This window comes from Penicillium argentinense (assembly GCF_028826775.1).
Source record: "Penicillium argentinense strain IBT 30761 chromosome Unknown utg000005l_segment0_segment0, whole genome shotgun sequence".
Lineage (NCBI taxonomy): Eukaryota > Fungi > Ascomycota > Eurotiomycetes > Eurotiales > Aspergillaceae > Penicillium > Penicillium argentinense.
Window position 1 is genome coordinate 2,336,653 of NW_026622664.1, and position 10,325 is coordinate 2,346,977.

General features: G+C 53.1%; 4 protein-coding genes across 4 annotated transcripts; 1 reads left to right on the forward strand and 3 right to left on the reverse strand.

The window, feature by feature from the left end:
- Window positions 1-507: 507 nt before the first annotated feature.
- N7532_005668 (putative UV radiation resistance protein (UVRAG)) lies at window positions 508-2,404 on the reverse strand (the record flags this gene model as incomplete). The annotated part of the gene is made up of 2 exons (XM_056618162.1): window positions 508-2,292; window positions 2,342-2,404. The coding sequence occupies 2 exons, from the start codon at window positions 2,402-2,404 to the stop codon at window positions 508-510; spliced, it is 1,848 nt and encodes a 615-aa protein (XP_056474321.1).
- Window positions 2,405-2,752: 348 nt separating this feature from the next.
- N7532_005669 (mitochondrial 54S ribosomal protein mL67) lies at window positions 2,753-3,935 on the forward strand (the record flags this gene model as incomplete). The annotated part of the gene is made up of 2 exons (XM_056618163.1): window positions 2,753-3,034; window positions 3,171-3,935. The coding sequence occupies 2 exons, from the start codon at window positions 2,753-2,755 to the stop codon at window positions 3,933-3,935; spliced, it is 1,047 nt and encodes a 348-aa protein (XP_056474322.1).
- A 981-nt stretch (window positions 3,936-4,916) lies between these two features.
- Window positions 4,917-6,711, reverse strand: ptcG (type 2C protein phosphatase PTC1; the record flags this gene model as incomplete). Its single annotated transcript, XM_056618164.1, has 2 exons — window positions 4,917-5,369; window positions 5,458-6,711. 2 exons carry the CDS (start codon window positions 6,709-6,711, stop codon window positions 4,917-4,919), a joined length of 1,707 nt encoding a protein of 568 aa, XP_056474323.1.
- A 1,322-nt stretch (window positions 6,712-8,033) lies between these two features.
- N7532_005671 (PPIL2 family peptidylprolyl isomerase) lies at window positions 8,034-9,968 on the reverse strand (the record flags this gene model as incomplete). Its single annotated transcript, XM_056618165.1, has 4 exons — window positions 8,034-8,529; window positions 8,603-9,795; window positions 9,882-9,898; window positions 9,959-9,968. The coding sequence occupies 4 exons, from the start codon at window positions 9,966-9,968 to the stop codon at window positions 8,034-8,036; spliced, it is 1,716 nt and encodes a 571-aa protein (XP_056474324.1).
- Window positions 9,969-10,325: the final 357 nt, after the last annotated feature.

The window sequence follows — 10,325 nt, forward strand, 5'->3', positions numbered from 1 at the left end:
GAACCATAACTAATATAAACATAAACACCACCGATCGCGAAAATCCAGATCGCCATGACGTTGGGCCACGTTAAGGTCGATCCCGAGGGTTCGGACTCGGCCTCGGGACCGCTCAATCTATGAGCCCGATCGGTTTGAGACATCCGCCAATCTCACCTCGGCCCAGACATACTATCATGATGGTATACACCTAAGCATACTAGTACAATTATACACATCCACGTGAACGGTTTCACTGCTCATGATGCCCAGGACCTATAATTGACTCGAGAGTAACCTCAGTGGTTGAAAGAAATCCCATTCGCTAATGCAATCCAGCGGTGAATGTACCGTACGCCTTTACAGAAGCTAATGTACAGGCCAAAGAACAAATCAAAGTATCCACGCCACACCGAAAATGACCCAGCATGCTAATATCGAACCAAAAAAAGGGGGCATAGATGGACAGAAATACAAGCATGCCCATCCAGCGGACAAGTACAAGAATGGGATATGTGGTCGCAAGGTTTAAGCTCGCGTTGACAAAGAAGGCCCCGCAACGGCCGTTGGGGTTTTGGCCGTATCGTTCAGAGTGAGTCCACTCATGCGACTGACCACGTCCGCAGCTCTGCGTGGCTGGACAAGCTCACCCGAGGCAGCACTGTCCGTGCTGTTGCGGCGGGAAAGAGTGGGCGTATATCTGCCCGTGAAAAGCCCCCGAATGCCACCAGACTTCCGGGCCGGAAGGTCTTGCGTAACAGCGGTCAGTACGTAGATGAGATATTTGAGGTTCGGGAGAGTGTGGCGAATGTCCAGTACGCGGACGCCTTGCTTGTTGAGCAAGAATTCAATGTCCTTGTTCAGGAGAAACACGCCGTACCCAAATTTGTAATCTCCACCGACTGGGTAGAGAGGATAAGTGCGCTGCGCGAGGTCCCTGGACACGGGATCCTGGATCAAGGAGGTCGAACTGTGTGGAACAATTGGGTAGGGAATCACCATCGAAAGATAAAATGACAGCAGGTACACCAGGTGGGCGGCATATCCCAGAGCTGCCGCAATCACCGTGGGATTTGCATCTCCGAACTCGGCGGAGCTCGAATTGGGAAGCGGCAGGCCCCGGATGGTAAACCCCAAGGTCTGTTCAGGAATAGGGTCAATGGGATAGATGTTGGCCAAGTCCTCTGCAATGCGTCGAATCTGGCCCTTGGTCTCCTCATGGGCCTGGTTGAGTAATTCCTCGCTTTGGATCATGTTCCCCCGGGCATCGGGAAGATGACTTCGTTCCTTGTCCATGATAGCCCATCCATGTTCCATGGCTTTCCGGCGGTAGGAGATACTCGCTTGCAGATCATCCCTGCGCTTCGATGTTCGTTGATTCGTCTTCCGCTGGGCATCGACCAAGCCCCGGATATATTCAAGCCTTTGCTCTGCAGTCGCATCCTCGGTGACGAGCGATAACGTTTTCTCGTTTCTTGTGACGATACCACCAATCTGAGCCTCGATATTTCTGGTTGTTGCCAATGTATCCTGGAGCACCACATCTAGATTGACCATTTTCATCAACTGATCGTAGGAAGACGTTGGAAGAGCTCGTCCATCGGCAATGGCCCGAGGAGCTACCATGTCAAAAGGCTTCTCTACCGGTGGTATATCCGTTAAATTGGCATATACACCATCCGTGAGATGGAAAACAAGGCAATTGGCAGGCAACGGCTGATGGAAGCTGTCAAGGCTCTTCCCCAAAAATTGCAAATATCGTAGGTTCTGCTTCAATTCGACCAGCCAGATGAACTCAGACATAGTCTCTGTTTTTGCCCAAACTCTGATGGTAATGGTATCACGGCGACACACCAATGGCCATGATGCGTTTAAGTCAAAGAACTGAAAACTGGGGTTTGTCGTCTTCGAGACCGTTTCACTGATGTACAGGGGATCTTCAATTCCATCGCAATGGATAGAGAAAAATGAATCCGCCATACGGTTCTTGACAATCTCATCGAGTTTCGCTTGTCGTGACCTTGGGTTGGGATCGTTCCAAGGCAGGCTGCGCCGGCGAGCTGATTCAACTAACTGAGACCGCTTTTGCTTCATGTTCTCTTGGTAATCCGGTTCGCCTCGCGATTTGAGATCAGAAAACGATCGGGACGGGTGTAAGGCATGGCTGTCTTTCTGTGCTAGGATTTTGGACGGCGATTTCATGGTGTTGGGGATATCGTCGTCGTCGATCGTCTTTCCGCGAGCTCGGCTCGCAGGCGGAGTCACATCCAAGTTGCGCACCCAGATGCCCATCAGATTGCGCAGCCTACGATTCTGAAGTTGGTTAGGACACCGATCAGCGTCGATTCGGTGGGAAACATACCCATGGGTACAGGAACGGGCCTCCCCTACGCGCGCCTGCGTCATGTCCCGTAGCTGCGTCCATGTCGCCCGCAACCTCCGTCGCGGAGGTTCGGATCGACAGGAACGAACAGGGTATTTAGTATGTGTGCGATGGGTGATCGAGAGTATGCATCCTCGCAGGGAGACGTGGGATTCGAGGGAGTCGACGCGTGAGAGCAATGGGGGGCGGGTTGTAGAACGATAAGGCGATGCGGAGACCTGCAGACGGCGCCAAGACCACGGCTGCCCCGTCAAAAAATCCACCTCCGTCCTCGCCTCCCGTCAACACCGACGACGACCCTCGCCCCAATCGCCCCGATCGATGCGATAGAACCCGCGGAATCGCTCCTGACTGTCCTTTTCGAGTGACTGCACACAATCTCCGGCCACAATGGCCTCCTCTAGCACGGCCTCGAGACCGATCCAGAAGTTCCTGGACTCAACCAAAGTCGCGGCCTTGTCGAAATTTGTCCGCAGGCCACCAGTCGATCCAAAACAGCCTATACAAGGAAAGCCCCGAGAGGCCAACTCGAATGCATTCAAGGAACACGCCAAGAGGGAAGGTGTGCGGTTGCAGAAGGCCTTGAATTCGGTCGCTCACGGCAAGCACATCTTTGCCTACCATAATGTTCGGACGAAACAGGTCGTGTATTCCCTGACTCGGTATTTGGAGGTGAGTCTTCGTCCTGATTCTCGGTGGCTAAGGCTTTGATCACTTCAGATGAAATCGTTGCCTGTCTCATGTCCAGTCACTCCCTTTCTTTCGGAATTATGACCGCAGCGGACTAACAATTCAATCCGTGTCGTAGAAAAACAACCTCCTGCGCCAAATGGTTTACCACGGGAAGAAGACCGTGCCCGCTGATTTCCGCCGAGACATGTGGGTGCCGTACTATTCCGTCCACTTCGGCGACTCGCGCCTCGGCCTGCGCGCGTACCAGCTGCTTCGCGAATTCTCGATGCAGCGCCAGCTTGCCCCGCCCGAGGAGCTTATCACTGTGACAGAAGATTTCCTGGCACTGAAGCGGCCGCGCGACCCAGTGGCTGCGGAGGAATTCGACAAGATGAACAAGAAGCGAATTGGCAAGCCCATGGAGAAGAAGGAACGTGCGCGCGCCCTCATGGACCAAAAGGCCACCTCCGTGGCGGATATTGCTGCAGTTCTGGCTATTCAGGAGAAGGAGATCGAAAACGGTTTCCTGGATCGATCATCCAAGCGTGGATATTTGACTCGTAAAGCTCGTCAACGCCGCCGTGAGGCTTTCCAGCGCCAAATTGCCCAGGCGGAGTCAAATGAAGAGCGCATTGCCGCGCTTGAGAAGCACCTGAGTGATATCTCCGGCGATGAGATCAAGATTGGCGAGGTTGACGGCGAATATCCCGAGGGCGCGGAGGATGTGAAGATCCTCTGGCGGGACGTGCATGATGCCTTCTATGCTGCGGAGTGGCCCTCTGCTGTGCAGCACGGCGAGCTGGAGCTCAAGCGCAGCGCCATCATTGGCACCGAGAACCGCGGTGAGGGCTCAGAAGGAATCATTACTGAGCACCAATTCAACGAGAGAGTGCAGCAGTGAGCGGCTAATCGCCGTTCAGATGATGCCGTTCTGTCTTTGCTTCGTTGTCATTGTGTTTGTTGTTGCTGGGCCGCATTGAGCGATACTCTACTGTCGATATCTTCCCCGTTCTCCTTTCAGACTCAGGCGATGGGTGATACTTTGTATTTCACTTTGATCATGTGTTTCAACCATCTGGGGGCTCTTTTACTGCATAAATTGTATTTTTAGACAATTCCAATATCACAATTGTGACGGATAATCGTAACTGCCCTACTAGTTTTCCTAGACAATCTATCTTAAAAGTCGACTATCAAAGCACCTGTGAGTGTGGCTAACGCCCCTGTGATGTCGAAGCTCTTCTCAAAACAGTACTCGACAATCGCCTGTTCCTCGGGATATAAATGGAATAAAACCAGCAGCCTCTCCAACTGCTATATCAAGTTTCGACTCTTACTACTACTCCGATTTCCTCAATCATACATGCGCTGCATCAACTCTGGCACAGAAAAAAACCAGCTCTGTCAGAAATAGAACGACCGGGCCTCAGTTTACATTGTGTAATAAAATAGCCATACATACAGATATCACAACAAAGTGATTGGAAAGAACACTGAAGGGGGGGCAATAAGGTCTTAACTCGTAAGTCCAAATGGCAGGCAAAGGGTCCAAGGTTTGGATATGTGCCAGTACCAGGACACCATGGTAGCCAGGCCCAACTTCTTCGTAGGTGGCAACACAAAAAAAGCAGGATGTGAATGGTAGAAATCATAAATCGAGCGCCGATGTGCAAAATATAATCAATAGGGGAAGAAGAGGCGGAGAAAGGCAGTAAGGACGGAGGAAACTTCAGACCCCAAGGCGAACAATGAAGCCATACGGAAGCATCAAAAAATGATCGACCAAAGACAGGTAAACGCGAGTTATGCACGCTTTCTATCTGTTTGCTACTACTTCAGAGCCTTCTGGGGATCTGGGCCTCGTAACGAAACCCCGGGTAAGCTAATTGTTATCCCGGGGCGCGTTACTTGAGCTCAAAATGTCCACGTTGGGCAGCTCAGCATTTTCACTTAAACTCAACTCGGGTCCCGGCTCTTGGTCGTTGTTTTTGGCCATCTTTTCCAGAATCTCCTCGCCAGCCTTCTCTGCTGCCTCGGGGTTATCGGTGAGTCCGGCACTGGCCATGCTTCTCCGAGCACCCTCCACGATTTTGTCGGCTTCGCTCACACCGTGAGGCACATTGGCTGATGGGTCCCCGTCCACGCCGATCGGGTCTGCCTTATTGCTGACTACGTCCTTGACACGGTTCGCATCAAGGCGAATAACCATACAAGACAGATTGTCGGTGCTAAAACGGGCAAGGGCATGATCGACCAGGATCTTGGAAGCGTGTTGGGCATCTTGCACATTGCGGACAAGATCGACAGCCTCTTGGTCACTGCAGACATCCCATAACTAGAGAAGAGAAATTTAAGTTAGCTTGGTATTGCACTGAAGGGGTTCCTTTGGGAGGGAGGAGAAGAGGGGGGAAGTCAAATCTTACCCCGTCGCAAGCCAGGATAATGAATTCATCGACACCGGGCTGAATTACAGTCTCGGTAGTGTATGGGTGCCCGGTCACCAAGTCCTTGAGATAGGTGTCGCCCAGAGCACGAGTGACTGCCAGAACGCCATTGACACGGTTGTTGAGTATTAGTCCACCGGCGTTGGCAATTCTCTTTCCTTCGTTCTCATCACTTCCTTTGTGGTCGTATGATAACCGAAGTGCTTTTCCATTGCGGCATAATACGATGCGGGCATCACCGACATTAGCGGTATACAGAACCCGCTGACGAACCGCCTTTTCTTGCAATTTGGGGACAGACGCGCCAGAGGCAGTATCTTGGGTTGGAGTTTCGATGGAGCTGGCATCACCCTTTACTGCTGCAGCCGCAGGAGCGAGAGCAGTAGATCCGGTAGCTGAATGTGAGCTGGGCACGCGATCTTCCCAGCGGAGCACTGCGGTGACGGCAGTACAGCCGCTATTCTTGAGCGGTAGCTTCTCCAATTGTTGATCCACGCTGGTGAACGTTTGGTCAAGAAGCTCTGGCACGGGCGTACTGGGGCTCTTGCGCATGATCTCTTCCAGAATCAAATGCAGCTTCTTGCCACACCACTCCGCGGCGAAGTTACCCGCATGCCCGTCGAAAATTGCAAAGTAGCCATTGTCTGTTTCCACTGCATTTGACGAATCGTCGGATATCTGGGACTCGCTGGCGCCTCCCGGAGGATCATTGCCATTTATGTCGAAATTTGTTGGGGCGGGAGTGCCGAGAAAGTTGTACAGGTATGCATGTGTATCTTCCATTGTGCGCCGACATTTTCGATTGCGATCTTCTGTTACACCCACGCGGAAGGAGGAGCGAGCAGTGGGGACCGATTCTCCAGCTGAATTGTTGAAGGACCCTTGCGGGACGCTCAGGGCCGGGTCCATTTTTCCAAGTTTCGAAAAAGGACTCTCCGAGATCTGTGGACTGGTGCTGAACGAGGAGCCTTCGCGGGTGCCGTTCAGGCTGAGGGAGTTTTTGGCGTTGCTAAAGAAGCTCGCCGCCTTGGTGACGGTGCTGCTCCTGCGCTTCTTTTCGCCCGCGGGACCCTGGTCGTCGCTCTGTCGACGAAAAAATCCGGTGCCGGGCGGGGAGAAGCGCTTCTCGCGAGGGCTGGCGTTCTCGGGCTGGAGGCTGAGGGAGCTCGTGTCGATGCCGGGTACGACGGCTTCTGTCTTATCTTTCGGTGGGCTCGAGGAGCCACTGAACATTCTGTTCAGCAACCCACCCTGAGAAGAAAAGCTACGGCGCTTATTTCCTGCCAGCTTGATTGTATCCCTCGAAAAGGATGGCGGTGATTCGACGAAGGTGTTGGTGCTAGCGGCGGGGGGGGAGGAGGCGATGATGGTACCGCGGACTGACGTAGCAGCAGTAGAACGGTGACGAACGGAAGTGGCAGTTCTAAATGAGGATCGGGTGATTAATATCGGATTTCGAAAGTCACGGTTGATGCGAATCGTAGGAGGTTCAAAGAAATAAAAACAAAAACAAAAAAAAAAAGCGATTTAAAGGCAGGTTGGGTGCAAGAAATGGGAACAGGTCAATCTGGGGACACCTGGAGGGCAAAGAGGGCCGGCGTCTCGACTCGTTTGGGACTTTGCAAAGCTCAGACACCAGCGAAATAGGCCCATTGGACATGGACGAGGTTGCTGAGATGAGGTCGAGCTCTGCAATGCAGTCGGCCAGTGTAGCCAGTGCGGCCAGCGCGCGCTATCGCCCGTGTTGGCCCAACCCCGCCTCCGGAAGACCCGGGCAACTGTATCGACGAGGAGCAGATGAAACGACACACTTACTGTAACTGGATGCAGGCGCGGTCGTCCTGGGATGGCTGGGAAGTAAGTGAGGATTCGGGCGTGAAAGGTGAGTGATGCGATCCGGAGGAAGTGACCTGAACTCCGCCCCGTTGCGCGGCACTGGGCGGAGGAGCAGCCAAGACCGGAGGAGTGGAGCAGCGCTATTGGGAGAGAGGGGGAAGCGATGGGTTCAGCGTATGGTCGAAGGTGTCATGCTCGCGGGCGGGATTCAGGGGCCACGAGCTTACCTGAGGGAGCTCTGAGGGCACTGATCTGCCGGGCGATCCCTGCCCGTCGCGCCTCGTGTGATTTGTGCATCATCCTGGATGTCGTATAGTACCCTAAATATTACCCATACCACAACACCTGACTATGCGATGCGACCATACGAGGTCCGCTCACTGAAAGATGAGAACACGCCCCAATCGTCTTTAAGAAATTTGTTACCGTGTCCCAGATGCACTAGGAAGAACCTATGTATGCCCCCGCGGCATCGAAATATTTGAATAATTTGTTTCATTGACCGTGTGGGAGATCTCCGACCTGAGGCTGTCCCCAGATCTCACGATACCCCAATCCGGCATAGGTAGTGCATAGCTCATATTTTGTCCCGGTGATCCAAATGCCCCCCTGAACTCCACCTAATAGCGCCAAATAATTCTCATGATCATAATCAAAGAAGAGAAGATGGACAAGAAAGCCCGCCAAGTGGGAACCCGGAGGAAATGAAGAGCCATTAGTTACCACGAACTAAAGTCTCCGAAGCCCCCTGTCCTTTTCGCCTTCTTGGGCGCAGGCTCAGGCTCGTCGTCTACAAACTCCACAATCTCGTCCTCCTCGCCGTCGCGACCGGCCGTCGAAGCCTGGAGATACTTACCAACGCCCGTCGAGCCGCCTTCACTGGCGCCCGCGCCAGGGCCACGCACACGCTTGCCGGTCCAGGTGACTTGGTCGTCGTCCGCACGACGAGAATTCTCGGCTTCCTCCTCGGCCTTCTCGCCAGCTGTCCCTTGTTGGCCCTCTGCGTGTTTCTGCTGAAGGAAATCTTCGAAGGGGTCCACAAAAACAGTTATGTCTTTGATGCGGACCTCGGGAGTGGGCCGGTTGGTAGAGGTCTCCACCGGATGGAGTTCAAGCGAGTTGAGTGTCGTCGACGAAGGGCTGGGGTCGTCAATAAGACGGCCAAAGACGGTGTGTTTGTGATCGAGATGCGGTAGAGCTCGGTAAGCAAAGAAGCTGAGCGAGTGTTAGCAAATATTGCGGATTGTACCGGAGACCAGGATCCATATGCGCCGTGGAGCAAACTCACAATTGACTGCTGTTGGTATTCTTGCCCTTGTTGGCCATACTCAATGTGCCTCGACCATCATGCTTCAAGGGTCCCTCAAACTCGTCCGCAAAGTACTTGCCCCAGACACTCTCTCCACCCCGTCCAGTGCCGCTAGGGTCACCACCTTGAATCATGAAACCCTTGATATTGCGGTGGAAAGTGACATCTTTATAGTACCCCTTCTTGGCAAGCTGAATGAAGTTCCACACAGCTTTGGGAGCATATTCAGCATAGAGTTCCACATTCAGGTGCCCAGCGGTCGTGTCAAGGCGAGCGTAACCCTTGCCCTTGACCCGGCCACGTTTCAACATGTACTCTTCTTCTGATAGGAGTGCCAGCTCAGCTGAGGTGTGAGGGGTCAATCCGGTACTGGTGAAAGATGCAGCAGCCTTGCCGGTCGTGAATCGCGCGGCGTTGTACGGCGTGGGCTTTCCTGGCTGGGATACCCCTGCTTTCGAGGCATTCGTGCCTGCAGAGCCACTTTTGGAAAGTGCCTTTGAAGCCGCAGAGCCACTTTGTTTCTGTGCTCGCTCGGTCCGCGCCTTGGCCACGGCCTCCTTCGCCTTCAGGATTTTGGCCGAACTACCGAGCGCGTCGGCATTGACACTTCCCGAAGCCTGCTGCTCTTCCATGATAGCCGTCTCGCCATCCTTGAGATAGTTGAAGGAGCTGAGGTTGCGCGACTCGATGTTTTGCGGGTCTTGCAACGTTATGATATCCTTGCGACTGAACTCGGCATCCGTAACCAGGTCACGCCAAAGTTTCCCCTTAATGTTCAATCGCTCCACGGTATCCCAGGCAAATACATTTCCAGTGTTTCGCAGTGCGACGATGTGGGTGTTGTTTGTCAAAATCTTATATGTCACCGGGTCGACATACTCGTTGTCATCATTCTTCGCGATAGTGAGCTTGATCAGGTCTGAGCTTTTCAGAGGTGACCCGTCCACTGGGTTCGTCCCATGCTTCTTGATCCAAGGAAGAATGTTGGTGAGGTCGAAAATAGTGCCTGTTGGCGTACAGACCGGGTGCGCAAAAGGTTGTAGGGAAAGGGAGCAGAAGTTGAAGGGGAGGCGTTTGAAGGGCGCATGACCACCTCCCCCTTTAGCCTTAGCGACGCCCGCGCCCGCACTGGCTGAGAAGGCATCTTCCGACGCCCACTCGGAATGTGTGATCTAAATCGGTGCGATTGTCAGCGGAAGTTCGAAGATGCGACAGCGGCCAGTAATGAAACGAAGAAGGGAGAAGGGTAGTCGCATACATAAAGCTTGTCCGTTCCTAAGTACCAGTCAGCATATTAGTATATATACCCTCTCGGTCTTTTGGATGATTACTTACCTTTGCCCATGGTGCACGAAGCTCGAGCTTTGGAGAGACTCGGTCTTCACTCTGAACTCAAACGGCCACGAGAATGACGCAGGAAGAGCTAGCCTGTTCGGGTTAGCTCATTTCAAACTGATACCTTGTTTGTAAGGCTTACTTTCCGCTTTGCCTACGTGCGTGATTATTAAAGGCAAGGTTTTTATTGAATCTGGGTTCGATAACCTTCCGGATGATTGGAAATTCGAAGTTAGCCCGAACGGCTGGACGTCCGATGAGATCGGCCTTCGTTGGCTTGAAAAACTCTTTATTCCGTCGACTTCTTCGCGAGTGAAGGGCCGGTATCGACTTTGATCCTCGACGGTCACGGAAGCCATTTGACCCC